The sequence below is a fragment of the Trematomus bernacchii genome, unplaced genomic scaffold (assembly GCF_902827165.1).
Source record: "Trematomus bernacchii unplaced genomic scaffold, fTreBer1.1, whole genome shotgun sequence".
Taxonomy (NCBI): Eukaryota; Metazoa; Chordata; class Actinopteri; order Perciformes; family Nototheniidae; genus Trematomus; species Trematomus bernacchii.
This window is the reverse complement of record NW_022987705.1, coordinates 4,739,935-4,756,748: the sequence shown is the minus strand read 5'-3', so window position 1 is coordinate 4,756,748 and position 16,814 is coordinate 4,739,935. Positions and strand designations below refer to the sequence as shown.

General features: G+C 41.1%; 1 protein-coding gene across 1 annotated transcript; it reads right to left on the bottom strand.

Moving 5' to 3' along the window:
• Positions 1 to 7,846: 7,846 nt before the first annotated feature.
• On the bottom strand, positions 7,847 to 10,008 carry LOC117490284 (uncharacterized protein C11orf87 homolog). The gene is made up of 2 exons (XM_034139951.1): positions 9,689 to 10,008; positions 7,847 to 9,312 (listed from the first exon to the last, which is right to left on the bottom strand). The coding sequence occupies exon 2, from the start codon at positions 9,212 to 9,214 to the stop codon at positions 8,795 to 8,797; it is 420 nt and encodes a 139-aa protein (XP_033995842.1). The 5' UTR covers positions 9,215 to 9,312; positions 9,689 to 10,008; the 3' UTR covers positions 7,847 to 8,794.
• Positions 10,009 to 16,814: the final 6,806 nt, after the last annotated feature.

Genomic DNA, 16,814 nt, shown 5'->3' with positions numbered 1-16,814 from the left:
GTTACATCTTTGTTTCATTTTTTCCAGGATATTTTATATTTTGCAATCAGTACAGTATTCTCAAATTGACATGGTTGATAAGATAACCCCTAAAAGTGGTCAAGAGGTTTATTTATTTAGTCAAAAAATACCAAAACCAACCTCCAGTTTGCTTAAAAAGGTGACTTACTGTTAGGTAAACAAAGGTCAAATGTACAGCTTAGCTTTTTAATATCAGTATCTTAAAGGTGAGGTAGGTAATTCACTTCAGAAACACTTTTTGTTATATTCCCATCCCGATAGCAATGAATACATGAAATGCTTTGACAATAAATACATAAAAAAATTTCATCTGTGGAAGCCGTGGCGCTGTAAAAAGCACGACCAATCTGAGCCGGCTAAAATAACTGGATGGCCTACCTGCCTGTCAGCCTTCCATCTGTGCACAAACTTATCTCGTACCCTCATTGGTCATGTGCGCGTTCGTGTGTGTTGGAGGAGGGGCTCTGTAAGGAAGTCTGAAGGAAGGGGCAGATTTCTTTTGGTTACGTACTTTCAAATTCTGGCGCACTCGAGCTGGTTTCTCCATTCTTACCTACCCTACCTTTAAACCAAGGGGTAAAATAAATCGTTACCAGATCTATAATATGTCACCCTATACAACACAGTCCAAAAAGCTTTAGTTATCGATGATAATGATCGTGCTTTCTTTAAGTTTCATTAGCATTTTCTTTTTTCTAGCGTATTGAAATCAAAGCTTAGGTTTCACCTTGGTGGCATTTAGTACTGGGCGCATAACATTTTACCTTTCTTCTTAAAACAGCAATAACCCATTTTCCCGTGCAGCAGCAGACGAGTCACCTTTAAAATGTAAAACATACATTTGTTGACATTTTATCCACATCCAGCAGATACGTGACAACAACCACTGATAAGGAGTCTTGTCTGTGTCCACCTGATGAATGCAAGTACAAATGTGTATCCTTTAAGCTCTGTTTTTGGGTCTCCACCACCCCCTGAGGGAAGTATCTGTCTCTTTAGCTGCTAAATGTTCCGCTATGTTCACCAGCTAGTCTCTAACTGTGCGTTTCTGCTGTTAGCCGATGAGCAGGTAATGTTTAGTGACAAATGAAAATGATTCTGAGAGGTCGAACAGATAAAAATGATAGAAATTTCACTGTGAGGCTCCAGAAGGTGGGCGCTAAAGCCAATAATATAATGTAGGTGATTAAAAACGACTGCTCTACGTTGTAATTTGATACCTTGTTACCATACAAATCTAGATTATAGCACATAGAAACAACTGAATGTAATTTATACATCTGTGTTTTATGATAGTCAGTAACATGTTTAGTCTGTGGCACACTTTTCCTTTAGAGAAGTGTTTCCTTTGTAATTGGCTTGTAATTTGTCACTGACCAAAATCCAGTTTCTAGCACTGCCAAGGTTAATCTCCATTACGACTGAACAAATATTTCTGAATGATTTGTCACGTTATGGCAATGTAACTTAATTATGTAACAATCTTATTAGTAAAAACATACTAAAACACCACTGGCTTCTGCACAGGGTTTGATGTTGCAAGCCTTTATGTCATAAACAAAGGTGAGCACTCCCACAGAACCCTAATTCAGCTGTCAGAAAATGATGCAGTGTCCCACAAATGGATTACTATACAGGACATGGAGCTGTGCCGCCATAAATCTACAGAGAGCCAGGCAGGTAGCAGCCTCATCCATCAGCTTATCTCATCTCAAAGCCCCTCTCCACTTCAGTGGTGGGTCCCAACAGGAGCCATCTTACTTTGTGTTGTTCACTGCTATACTCACAGTTCATAGCACTGAGCTATAAGTCCCGGTGATTTTAAATGCATGGTGGTGTGTGTGTCCTAACACAATATCAGTTAGAATCATTAGACGTAAACCACTGGTCTCAAATCAATACAATCTTAAAGGTAAGTATGTTTAGTCATTGAAATGTCTAAAAGCAACAAGAACTATTTTATATATTTTGTTGAGTTGTGTTCTTGCAATAAAAAACATTACCTTTTAATTTAAAGCACAATTTTAATTGTAATCAAGGTAATTACGAGTCGTAACCATGTTGAGCATGAATCTCTGTTTTGGTGTTGCCAGAAACATCCTGGCAGTTTTGAAGTCATGACGTGACTTTATTCACTTTCAAGCAACATTTGAAGGATATGTATTTGAGATCTTTTTAGTTTTCTTTATGTACTATGAGAGAAACAAGTAAAGGCAACTGGAGCAGCAACATCATAGGAGAACACTTTGTTTTTGTGAAACTGCTTTATATATTTTATTACAGGTCAGCATGTCTGTTTGTTTTTAGGAAGGAAGAAACACTCCTGAACGTTGAATTGAAGAAGATTGAAGATTCAACTTATTGTCATTACGTAGTACTGGTACTATGTAACAAAACGGTTTCTCTGCATTTGACCCATCCTAGTGCTAGGAGCAGTGGGCTGCCATTTTGTACGGCGCCTGGGGAGCAGTGTAGGGAACGGTGCCTTGCTCAGGGACACCTCGGTAGCACTTGGTCTTGAATGAATGAATCCCAACTGGGAAAAGCTGACAGAAATGACGGCAATGGTGATGAAGACAATAACTCCCATGATGCCACGGTACTTTTTCTTGTTGTTTGATAGACCTCAGGCATTTAAATCTGCTTTGACAAATATTAAGTAATTTTAATTTTATATAATATCTTCTATTTGAAAGGGGTGCCTATAGAGACAAACCCAAATCTGCAGTTTCACTCACGCCTAAATATCATTTTAGCCTTCAAACAGCAAAGTTAGTGAATATCTGGGGAAAACAGTGGAGCTTTTTAGCAGCTAAAAGCCAGATATTCATCACAGCAGCTGTGAAGACCAGAAACAGCCAGAAGAGAGAGACTATTGGATCAATTCACAGGCTAGCAGGAAACATGACTGCAAAGGATGCTTCAGATATAGATGTGTAATTTAAGCATCAGCTTGCCAGCAAGTGCACCAGGGCAACTTTTTATAGTGATAATATGTCAGTGTTTCCATTGCCCCATTTGAATAAATCAGTTCAAATGAACATTTAGGTTAAGGATCAGATTCTAATTGAATTTGAGATGAGTCTATGGAAAGTAATTAGGCCATTCCTTGATGTCTCTCATTCTACCTGTCTCTGTCCAGTGCAGCTCTTTATGTGTGACGATAAGTATAATCAGACCTTCTTTATCTATCTCTGACGATCCTCCATTATCTCATCCATTCCCAACCACTGAGCTCTGGTCTTCATCATTTCAAACTGTGTCAGTAATGGTTCCAGTCAAAGGTCTCTAAAAAGTACATGAGTATGAAGGGCAGAAATGCTGTGTATGTATGAGACTATGTTAAAAGAAAACTTCAGCAATAAGTTCAAAGTTAATATTGCACAATAGAGAAATCACAGGAGATTGTTCCTGATCTACAAAGCAGAGCAAATACTCTTAGTTTCTGGAACTGTACCTCCCAGCCACAGCTTGAACCTGCCGTAATGAAGCAACAGACACTGGTGACAAATCATCCACCTCGAACCCTGACAGCACGGGTGAAAAGAGGAGCAGCGGTGTCCTCTCCTCCTGACAGTGAACTGTCACTTGTCATCGCTGTGACTTCAGATTTAGAGAGCAGAACCAATCTGCTAATGCAGCTCAGAGGATTAATAAGAGTGGGCTGTAAAGTTGAGGACAAAGTCTCATCAATATGGGTAAGCTGTAACTGAATGCAATCTTGATGCAGCCACTCACCTTGTGAAATGTTGCTTTTGTTAAAGTGTGGGCCTTTGGAGTCTGAGGCTCCTCAGCAGGCTGTTGGCAGGGTGTTAGTTCTATATCGAGTGCAAACTGAAACCTACTAATTAGTGCACCCAGTAGTTTACTTGCCAGGCCTTGTAGGAAGGAACAATGGTTGAGTTGAGTCGTACTGTTTTCTTTAAACAGCTTCTTGGCCCAAATCTGCAAGCCTCCCACGGTCTCCTCTTCCCCGCCTGCTGTGCAGAAATCTTCCTTTTTCCAATTGAAATCATTTAAAAGACCCGTCTTCCTTTATGTCTATAAATCACACTGTATATTTTACAATAATGCTGACTATATCCAAAGCAAGCCAGAACAAGTTTGAGTGTGAATCCAACCCAGGATTGCAGACTCGACTGTATTTCAAGTGTCTGCAAGTTGATCTTTCAAGAAATGAAAGGAAATCGATGTCTCGAGGATTTAAAAAATATTCAATACTGTGTGTTCAACATATTAGTTTCAAAATGTGTTAAAGAGCTGAGACCATTTTTTTTAAAGCAGAGGTATAGCCAATAAATGTAACACACATTCTTACCAAAAGTGGGCCTAAAAATGTAAAATGTGTCCTTGGGCACTATAGGAGCAAGGTCCTGTTGGCCAGTGAAAAAAAGTGAAAGTATGTAATAAACTTTATTTATATAGCACTTACACTTAAGCTTCAGAGGACACTGCCTATCAGAACAATCAGCCCAACAACCCTTATAACTCGGACCATGGTTCAACCATTACACCAATCTGCAACAATGAACATTGGCACTGCACCATTTCACAGTAAATCACCCATTTAGATTAAACCGGCCAACCTTTAACAGAGCATATGCTCAGTGTGAATCTGGGTTGTATTCACTTGGGGGCACATGTGCTCATTAAATCTCCAGATTAGATTATGTTGTACTATTTAAATGCTGATAACTGAAGACCAGTTGCCTGAGGCGCCAAACACATTACACGCGACCATAATAAGGCTGTAATAAAGGTCTCAGAGGACCTAATCCACTCACTGGCCAACTAACGTCCCTTGCAAAGTTTATCTGCAGCACTGAGGAGCAGAACCCTGTGGGAAGACAAAACCCTGCAAACTGGCCTCATTAACTCTAAATGAGGCTATACACAATAACTAGGCTATTCCCAAAGCAAAGTTATGTGACACAAAAGTCTCTCGCTCTGCCTCTCTTTCTCAAGGAGCTCCATATGTGAGACAATAACTAAAGGCAGACCTACTTCATCTCTCCCTGACTAATGACCTCTATTTCATACATTCCCAACAAGTGACCTCTCGTCTTCAATCCTTCATAGCCAGGACCCTTCATCCACTTTCTAAGAACTTCCCTTCATCATTCCCAGCCACTAACCTCTACTGACTATAGGCCACCACCCCACATTGATTAATAACCACTGACCTTAGTTTGCACTAGTCACTGACCTTTTTCAATCCCAAGCAACTGACCGCCGCCAACATCCATCCATCCATCACAGAAAGCAATTATAGCCACTGACCTCTATTGATTCGTAGCCACTGACCTTCATTAGTTTCTAACAACTGACCTTCATTGAATCCTAGCCACTGACATCCTTTCATTGCTAGAAACCAACCACCACTGACTTACATCCTTCAAAGCCACGGAAGACGACTCAAAGCCACCGACCTCTATCGATTCATAGCCACTGACCTTGAACAATTCCTAGCAACTGACCACCATTGACCAATGTTCATTCTCAGCCATGGATCTATTGATTCCCTACCACTGACCTTCATTTTTTCTCAAGCCTCTGATATCCATTGAGACACAGCAACTGACGACCACTGACCTTCATCCATTCCTCGATCAACTCACAGCCTCTGACATTCATTGATGCCTAGCCACTGACCTCTACTGACTCCACGTTTCCTTACCACTGACCTTATTTTCTTTCTCAAGCCACTGATATTGTTTCCTACACACCAACTGACCACCACTGACCTTCATCTATGTGCAGCCATGGATTGCTTCATATCGACCATCCTTCATGTATTCCTAGTGAACTACCATCTCCTTCTGTTCTTCCATCCATTCCTACTCACTGACCTCCATTGATCGCTAGCCACTGTCCTTCATCATTGTCCAACAACTGACCTCCATTGATTCCTAGCCACCAACTGTTAGCACAGACACTGTAACAGATGTGGAGGAAGTCACCTCTATGCCACCCATTGATTTGTTAACTACGATTTATTTGAAGCCTCAGTTTGCCAATTTGGTCTTCGGTCGTCGTCATCTTGTTTTTTTGGAGCCAAGCCAAAAACAAACTGAAAAATCTAATCCCTGAACAAGATGATTGTCCAAAATGTTCCAATAAACTTCCATGCACATTCCAATTCCATACATTGAGAAAAGGTTGGAAAAAGTCTAAAGCAAAAACACAGAGCACCTAGAGTGGAGAACGCCATGGTAGGGACTATAATCATAGCAACACCCTAAAATGTACCTTGTTTAATTGTCTACTCTAGTTATCACTCAATAGGACCATCATTAAATGGAAAATCATGCTGTATTGAAGAAGAGCTGAAATTTGCAAGTGAGACCCTAAACAAATTAGGAAAAGTTGAATTGACACAATAAATCAAATCAGATGTAGGATCATTTTTTTTTTACATACAACCTGACTTTCTCTTGCAACCAATTAAGCCCCCCCCCTGCTGGATCTTAGAGAGAATACAGGTTAACTTTTCTGATCTTAGTTCATTCCCAGCCACTAACCTTTGTCCTAGCTTCTGACTTTTATTCATTCTTAACAACTAACCTCCATTGATTCCTAGTAGCCATCTCTTCTTATATGATTGCAAGACTCTGACCATCCCTAGACCCCCTGACCTCCTTCCATCGCTTGCTTTCTGAACTCCTTGACCCCATCATTTACCAGCAATGTACCTCCACTCATTCCTGGCGACTGACCTCTCTCCACTCGTATATGTCTTTCTGCCAACATCGATCTATTCCCCTCTTTGACCTCCATCCATCCCTGGTCTCTCCAATCCATTCTTTGCTACTGACGTCCAGCCAGCTTCATAACTTACCAGCAAGAGGTGTTGCCACCCTGCACAATAGATGACAATTTAACAGCTTTTAGCAGATGGAAAAGTGTACAACAGCCAGGCAATACGGAGAGATGCACATTTCCAGAAGATGGTTGAAAGACACGAATATAGTTATATCTATGACGACTTCATACTACCTGGTTTTAGTTACTTGGACTTACATAATAGTCAAGAAATCCATGTCTCGAGTGCCATGTAATTCCTATTTTGTCCATCCCAAAAATATGTTTGGTATTCCAGCTCCCAATCTATAAATTGGTCTGAGGGGAACATACGTTTGAATGTAGAAAGCATTAGTCATCTTTCGTTGACTTACTTCCAATTTCCCTGCTAAGATAAATGGTTTCATTCTGTTGCACTTATGCCAATGAGATAGGATCGACGGGCAGTCTGTCAGTGCATCTTCCAGGACTGGAGCTTTGCCAAAGAATACTTCATATTCCCAGGCCTTTTTCCGATTGGGGACAATTAGGAACATGCTGTCCTGGTACCTGGCCAACACTGAATGATGCTGATTCACTTCCACTGACCTCCAATACGACATGCTGTAGCGCCATTATGGAGATGTTGAGATTAAGGGTGGTACTTCTATGGATAACCTTCATGTTCATAAATCCCATTGAAAGATTGATGGGGTCTTTACAGTGCACTAGTTCTATATGCACTGGGTCTAAATGTGTAGTAACAGTATTTGACGTGGTCGTTTATACCATAGGAATTGTATAAGCAGTAATACTTTGATAGCTACAGAGGTTTAATGCAGGGGACCCAGTGCAAATGGATCTCCCCTAGGAAGGTCATTCGCCTACTGGGTGATGTAATGAAAACCCATCTTCAATTTGCATATTATCTAATGGCATGTACATTTTCACCAGTCCATTCAATATACTGAGAAGTAGCAATCTGATTTTTTAAAGAATCCCAAACAGTCTTCAAGCATGTAAGGTAACTGACACATTACAAGGATTAACATAATGTAAGTATTTATTTATAAACTTAGAATATTACATATTTTCCTTGATAAGGCAGATTATATGAACTCCAGAAAGATGATGTTACTGTAAAACATTCCAGCTCTCATAATGGCATACATTTACAGTGATTTCATATAATAAATGACACAGAATTGATATTAAGCCCACTATAATACAATATGAAGGATTAAAAAAGGAGAAAAAAGAACATGGGCTTAAACTCAAACCCTCTGTTGGATTCTAAACGTATTACATGTCAGAGAATACATTATAAATACTCAAAAAGGAAAGTACTGTATTAGCGCTAAAACTTACTATCTGACACATTAAAAAAAACATTATGTGCATTACTACAGCAAAAAGTCTGTCAGGCTAACTAGAGCTAGATGTCTAACAGACATTGGAGGACAGTACTTTAGGCAAATAAGCTAAGTCACTTAATTGAAGGAAAAAATACTACGCAAACAAATAAGCCATTTTCTACAGCCTATATGCAGCTTTGCACTGCCTAACAGCACCACAACATCCATTATAGTCTAACTACATACTGGTAGTGTGTCAGAGAGACATGCCAAGGAAGATCAGCGAGCCATTAAGGTCTGTGTTGTGTCACTAAACTCTTAATAATTCAACACAACCTCGTGTCACATCCCAGGGAAGATTTAAAGTTTAAACATCTTTGAGGGTTTCAAAAGAAGAGGAGGAGGTCCAAAAGTCAAAGCAGGCAAATACTTTATACAGTCTCATAAGTAATTACCGGTTGGCTAAATACTATTGTGTTAAGGAAGGTGTGAAGCTATCCTATGTGTCACTGTAGTTTTACCTCTATGCCGACTATTCTGCTCAGTATTCTGCGTTAATGTTTCTAATCTACAAGCAGCAGAGATGGGGAGCTCTTTGTGCCTTATTGCTTTTCCTGTTTATTCCACAGTCCCTGAAGTTAACAGTCAATGTGAACTGTCTCGTGCAGCACCTCGGTGGCGTCCTGGCTCTCTGCACTCTGGGGGCACGACAGCCTCTCCTCCTCACATCTCACGGATCGGACGATGACGCACGGCCTCGCGGGCTCTCCGCGCGTCCCTGCGCCGCGCGCGGGGCTGCGACTGTCGCGCTCATATTCCTCCTGCGCGCGCTGGATCTTCTTGTTCCGGAGCTTCCTCTTGTGGAAGTGGAAGGTTGCCAGGGAAACGAGGACGATCCCCACGAGCACGGCCACCAGTACGAGGAGCGCGAGGGTGGAGGAGAGGGGTGGAAAGAAGTGGAGCTGCTCCGCGCACGTGCCGTTACCGGCCTGGAGACCCCCGTGACAGCGGTGCGGCGGCACCGACAGCCCCGAGGCCTCAGAGGTTCTGGCCGTCATCCGGTCCACCTTTCCCGGCCACTCGTGTTTCTCTGACCCCGGTACCCTTCGTGCTCTCCGGGCTCAGCGCGGTGACACTGGCCCGCGCATGTGGTTACCTGCACCGAAGAGAAGACACATGAGAGCGAGCTCAGAGGACACTGTATCAGAACCACCAGAACCCGCCCCCCAACCCTCATTAACTGGATCCATTTGTAACACCATTTCACATTGGCAGTGCGCACCAGTTCACGCTAAACCACAATGAAAAAGCTGCCTACCTTTAGAGTAAATGTACAAAAAAAGATGCTGCCATGAATATAAGATGGGGTAGAAGTCGGGACAATACATCATCTATTGTAATAATAGGCCTACAATATTTAGCCAAACAGGATCCATCCTCTCCTGCACTCACGCAGCATCTTTGTCAGAAGATAATGTCTGCATTTGTTGCATCTTGAGCTAAAAATAAATTCAAATAAAGGGAATCCTTACCTGATGAAACAGTCAGTTCGGGGAACAGTCCGTGAGTGGAGAGCCGATGTGTGTGAATGGAAGAACAGGATCACGGTGACGCATTTCATACAATGAGATGCTGCTGCTGAGCTCCGATCAGTCAGGACGCTTTAAATTGCCGCAATCCGCTCAGTCTGCATCCAGGAAACCACTTCCCCCGCTAATCAGTAACGGGAGGGAATTCCCTCTCTATGCATTAAAGTGGGTTTTAAAAACGCGATATCAAAAAGAGCTGTGGTGATTTCCCCCTGAAAAGCGTCTCCCTCCTCCGCTCTTCCGCTGCTCCGCTCAGCATCTGAATGAAGAGCTGCAGCTGCATTACAGGTTCCTTATAGTCAGCTGGCACGGCTGGTTTTTTTCTTTCTTCAAACAGTCTACCAACCCCAGCGTGCATATGCTCCCCTGTGCTTATTGACGTTTCACTTGAATCAAACAATGAATAAATTAGTTATAATTTTAGAACTTGATCTGTAGCCATATCCACTGACATTCCGGAGGGTGTGGTCAGTCAAATGCTGCATAATTTGTAGCGTTTAAGCCTCATAATGAGGGGTGTAAATAATGTCCAGCTGTCATGCATTCCTTTGTTGCAAGAGCAAGTATAGGAAGGTGCCAATTATTAGCTTTCCCCCAGAATCTAGAGAGAGAACGTTGGCTGAAAGCCCATATTGTATAGTTTCAGATACGAAATATGCAATTAGTAAACACTGCACTTACATCTTTGATTAAACCAGTGTATCTCGTTAAAATACTGCCACTATCATTAAACACCCCTGAAAGCTTTATCTGTCCTATGGAAAGGATGTGGATACATTTGTATTATTGTATTTTATATAATTAAGGTTATACTCTCATTCTCAGCAATTTAAACCCATTCAAAAAGTCCCCATTTATTAAGATTTTTTGAAAATCCTAAAATTAATTCCTTAAAACAATAATTAAGGCTGAAGGTTTTAATGTATGTTAATACAAATATTAATTACAACATTATGTTGACAGCAAGAGCCCACAGAGAGCACACTTTAATAATATGCTAATAAGGCCAGATAATAACTCCCAATTTAATATAAAAGTAAAAACAATCATTAGAGTCTTAAAAGTAATCTGTGATGTTCGCCGCCTTCTCATCCCCCGCCAGACTTCCTTGGAGACCAAATATTCTGGCAGAATGATGAGTGATGAATCCAATCGATGGACTGACTCATCACTTGGATAACCGGTCTTTACAGACTAAGTGCAGTTATGCCATTGGTTTTAAATGAAGGAAGTGCTCTTAATAATAGCCCAATATAAGCAGTTTGACATTAGCTGTGAATAATACACCCCCGCTTTTACTTTCGCCGAAGAGATAAGTTAGAAAACCACTCATTTAGACACCCACCAAATCAAGCTCAGTTCCCCCCCGACTTGAAGAGTGCTGCAGGCGGTGTGACGAGCACTCCAAATATAGTGTGTGCAGTGAGGAGACACATTTACAATGAGGCTGCACCTTGACCTACCCTAAAGCAGTGTGAACTCAGACAAAAAACATCATTCTCCATTTTGTGTTTTTATGTCTGATTGTGTCTACAGTGCCAGAGTCTCTTGGTGTGAGACAGAAGAGAATCTGCATTTCACACATACTGATTCTAAGCAGGTTAGTAAGTGTGTGTTCACACTGGAAAAGTGGTAAAGTATGCATACTCCAATTGGCTGATTGATTGTGGTGTTGATTGATGACAACATTTTCCCAGGACGCATTGCACTAATTAATAGGATGGCATGCTCACATCTGTGAAACAAAAGCCCATAAATTGGACTGAAGGTAGAATAGCTTTGAGAACAAAGCAAAAAACAATCAAAGCAATTATGAAATCTGATTATATGAAACGTGAACAACTTCATCCTGAAAGACAAAATTATTCCTGTAACAGTCTAAGACTTTTGCATCACTTTGACTGTATATTATTTATGCACCAAACACCAAGTCAGATTCCAGAACCTATAACTGAATCTGATCCTGAGGAAGTTTAATCTTTCCTTATGATTGATATTATAAATTGCTATGTAGCAGTTTTTTGGCATCTAATATTAATTCAAACTCACAAATGTGTCACTCATGCTGGACTTTCAGGATCATCATGTTTTGGTTCCTAAAGCCATGCTTCCACCAACACAGCCTCTTGCAGAGTTAAACAACCAGGGCATCACCAAACTCAGCATGATTCATCGTCTGGGGATATTTAATAAAGGCACCAATGTTAAAGCGATCAAATACAGTAGTTGCTGAGATATTATCGTCTTGTTGCCTTGGAGTGTGTTTCACCCAGAAAGAAGTTATGATTGCAAGATATATTGTTCAGCAGAGATTCAGGCTGCACCTTCTCCCCCCAGTTCACACAAAGCTTTCCTGATGTTGCTGTTTCTTGTTTTTCTTTCTGTTAGTGTCAGCTGCTCTCAGTCTGCTGCCACAGCACATGGAAGAAGACACTGACCACCAACAAATAATCAACCTCATTGACAAACAAAACGGTCAATATGTCACGACTCTGCGAAACTACGTTCAATAATGACGCTTTTTCAAATCCTCTCTTTATCCCTGCGCTTGGCAACTACAGCATGGTTAAGGTCAGTTACATTTTATGGAAACTATTGGATTAGGTAGCTACGAAACTTGGTCAAACCTGCATGACAGATGTTTTGTTAACTGGGGGAAACGGCCACAGGGTTCACTAAGTAATGTTTATGATATATGTTCAATATATACTCTCTTAGCTCTGTGTTGGTCTGCACCGACTACTGAGGGAAAGGTTTCTCTCTTTGAAATAAATAAAAAGTCTGGTGACATATGTGCATCATTTGAGTAACGTAATACTTATTTTAATCTAAACCATTATCTTTTTCCTAAAATACCTAGTAGGTTTGGCTCCAAACACATCTTCAATCTTGCAGCTCTTCATAGATATGCATCTTCTGGTTTACTGGTGGGAGTAATTGGCCCCTTCTGAGTGGAATTGAAAATAATTGATAAAGGCCATTTCATGACGTGATAACATCAGTAGAACAATCAGAGCCTCAACAGGATGTGGTTCACTGAGTAGCTCTTATTGTCCAGGGCCACTTTAAGGAACAGCTGCATTGAAGGGGAACAGGGGAGTCTTCTCTCCTTGATCTTATCCGAGCCGCAGGTGGTTCATCCCACACCATTCCACAATCCGGTCCACAACACTTTTATATTCAGCCTCTTCGTCCCTGATGACAAACAGCAGAGTCATCCGAGATCTGAGAAAACAGTGTGTGGCTTCTGAAGTCTGACGAGAGAAAGCACGACTGAGAACAAAAGGGAAAATCCTCTCATTTTCAAAATCTCTAAAATGTTCTCATTATTACGAATCATTATTATTTTATGCTTTGATTTAAAATGTTCTTTAAATGTGTCTTTATATTACTCATCTATTGGTAGATAGATAATCTTACTCTAATTAAATCATAATTCACACATTTGTGATTCTTTTAGAGGGGCCCAACGGATTTTGGTTTTTATTACATTTCTTGTAATGTGTTGTATAGGTTTGTGTGCATGTAAATGGGCTGCAAAGACTCAACTCCCTGTGTTCCCTCCAGAGGGACTTTCTCTCCCAAACATGCCTGAAACACCTCCATTGGAATCCTTTGTTTACTTCAGTAACACAATGACATCACTATGTAACACTCGTGCTTCTATTAGCTAGCACAACACATTGTACGTGATAGGCTAAGGGTCGGGACATCTCTAAGCGGTTCACCAATCACAACAGAGCCGGCCAGCTGACCAATCAGAGCAGACTGGGCTCTGGTTTCGGACAGAGGGTGAAAAGATAGGCAGTATGAGAAAAATAAAGAGCTTTTTGAACATTAAAGCTAGGAAACATGTCACAGTAGAGACACTACATACTGATATGAACATTAAAACAAGCATGATAGAGCCCCTTTCAAACTTTTCACTGTTTTCGATTAATAAGCTGCAAGCAGATTTTAGGATTTGAAGGCATTGTTTGATGAAATATTTAATAATGGACACTATTGTTACCTAAATGTTGGACTTAAATCTTAGAAAAATGTGATAAAAGTCATATATCCGAGTAATTGACAAAGTCTATTTTGCATAATTGTGCAGTGAAAAGTAGATGAAAGCCTGCCGAAGAAAAGGGCAACACTTGATCAGATAAAAGTCTCTGTGTTGGTACCACAAAGCGTTTTTTTACAGTATTATCCCAGTCCTACTTGTGGACATGTTTCCCACCAGCGGGGCTCCATGAAAAATGAATGTCCTCGGAGGGAGAGAGGGTCCCTGAATGATGAACTCGCTGAAGATGAGTGCATGCTAAAAGATTTATACAACTATTCATGCACAGTTTAAAGCCTGGCATATGTTTTAGGGCTGTTAAATGGAGAGTGATTATAGCACTTGTTTTAATATTCATACAGGTCCGCTCAGTTTTCCAGGTCAACTGGCTCGCATTAGATCCACCTGACCTAACTCCAACCACAGAGGACACACTTAACCTTCAAATAAATGGCATACTTGTATAAAAAACTCTCAAGATACAGCCTCTTTGGGGCCTTGAAGGTCGACAAGACGCTGCATTTAGTGGTGACTCTGCAGCTGTGGCAGGAAATCCTGTCGTATTAACGTAGATGGAGTTTGTCTTTGAAAGCCTCTAACAGATTAAATTGCACAAAGTGTGTATCTTTGATGAATTGTACAAATGGAGATAATGGTACACACGTTCAGACAAGTCTCTCTTTGAAGGCTTTCATGAGAGAAAAAGAGCTTGAGAGAAGTTTAAACCCTGTCCAATTTCACACTGCTGCACACTGTGTGCTACCCGCCCATCAACAAACAGCAGTGGGTTTATTGGAGCTCGCTGAGGCTGGAAACGAGGTTTGAGAAAGAGTGAACCACAGCGGTGAAAACCAAAACAATGGGCTGAAAGATGTGGAAACACTCAGCAGAGCTGCGGGGAAACTGAAGAATTGGAGGATACTTCTCTATGGGTTACAAAAGACATTTCTTATACGTCATTTCATCAAGCGGTAATATAAATATGTTTATTTTAGCAGTTTAACATGTTTTTATGCATCTCAACAAAAATAAATAGTTCCCAGTGGTGAGGAAGTATAAGCATAAGTAAAAGTACTAAGTAATACCTTAGTGTATTGTCTGAAACCAGAGCCCAGTCTGCTCTGATTGGTTAGCTGGCCAGCTCTGTTGTGATTGGTCAACCGCTTAGAGATGTCCCGCCCCTTAGCCTATCACGTATATTGTGTTGTAGCGTTAGCCAAAAGAAGAGCGATTGTTACTTAAACATTTCTTTTTGGTGTCTATCTACGCCGGGATCCTGAGTCGTGGCTGATCCTGTTGCTGCGGTCCTGGATCCTGAGTCCTGCATCCTGAGTCCTGCATCCTGAGTCCTGCATCCTGAGTCCTGGATCCTGAGTCCTGCATCCTGAGTCCTGCATCCTAAGTCCTGCATCCTGAGTCCTGCATCCTGAGTCCTGGATCCTGAGTCATGGCTGAACCTGTCTCTGCGGTCCTGCCTGACTCTCATCATACTTACTTCCCTGATGGCTCCCACAGGATTGTTGACATCCTCGTGGATTCATCTTCTTATTATAGACACATGCATTTCCAAACATTTGGTCTACCTGTGTTGTAAATGTATTATCTTTTCAATTTACACACGGCATCTATTGCACGTCTGTCCGTCCTGGGAGAGGGATCCCTCCTCTGTTGCTCTCCCTGAGGTTTCTCCCATGTTCCCCTTTAAACTGTGGGTTTTCTCTGGAAGTGTTTCCTTGTACGATGTGAGGGTCTAAGGACAGAGGGTGTCGTATTGTCATACTGATGTTCTGTACAAACTGTGGCGTCCACTGAGACTAATGTAACATTTCTGATATTGGGCTATATAAATAAACATTGATTGATTGATTGATTGACTTAGTGATGTCATTATGTTAGAAACTCTGGGATTTTAGCCTTTGTAGACCATTTACATGCACTAACACCTGAATAACAGACTACAGGAAGAGGATAACCACGAAAAGCAGAATAGGGCCTCTTTAAATGTTGCAGCTGGTATATAGCTGATTTTAATTTATTTATGTGCTGCTGTGAATTCCCTTCTGGTCTCAAATGAGTCATATTATAACCCTTACTTATAATAATAATAATAATAATAATAATAGTCATATTTTATTACTTTTATTATATTCTGTATAATAAATCTCCATCAGGGTTAACAACAGTTTTAAAATAAATGTGGCGATATGTCTTCAATTGCAGTTTATTATAGTAGTTGTACCTGAGAATTGTGCTTTAGTGCAGACCAGGAGTAAATGTATTCAATGACTGTCCGCCTTACTGTCAGTTTCATTAAAAACCCAAACTATTCTCTTTCTCAATGACACATTATGTTTCTGCCTGTTATTGAGGCACCTTTTCCTCTTCCAGCCTCTGTGACTGCAGCTTGTGTTAATCAGGATTATTAACTGTGATGAGAAAGCTTTGTGGGTCTGAATCATAGGTCTGAATGCTAAACGTATATCGATGTACACGCTGCTGTCCACTCAGAGTGTGTGTCTGGGTGTGTGTGTGTGTGTGACGTCGTGCTTCTTTATATGAATGAGCTGATATCTTTAAAGCTGCAGGCCATCTCCAGGCAGGAGCATCCTCTTGATATTCCTTCCACGCTCACGCCACTGCTTCCCCTGCAAGTCTCTGTCAGCAGAATTTCGAATGAACTGCACAAAAGCCCGTTTACCATGTATGCACTCATGCATGCACACACACACACACACACACACACACACACACACACACACACACACACACACACACACACACACACACACACACACACACACACACACACACACACACACACACACACACACACACACACACACACACCATGTATACATCACTTCAGGGGACATTACATTAACTTACATGCATTTCCTGGAGACTTATCCTAACCTTAACCATAACCAACACATGCCTAACCCTAACCCTTACCCTTACCCTAACTAAGTCTTCACCCTAAAATGAATGATTCCCCTTATGGGGACCTCCATTATGTCCCCA

Coding starts and splice junctions, on each gene's coding strand:
- LOC117490284 (XM_034139951.1), bottom strand. CDS start 9,214: ATGACGGCCAGAACCTCTGAGGCCTCGGGGCTGTCGGTGCCGCCGCAC.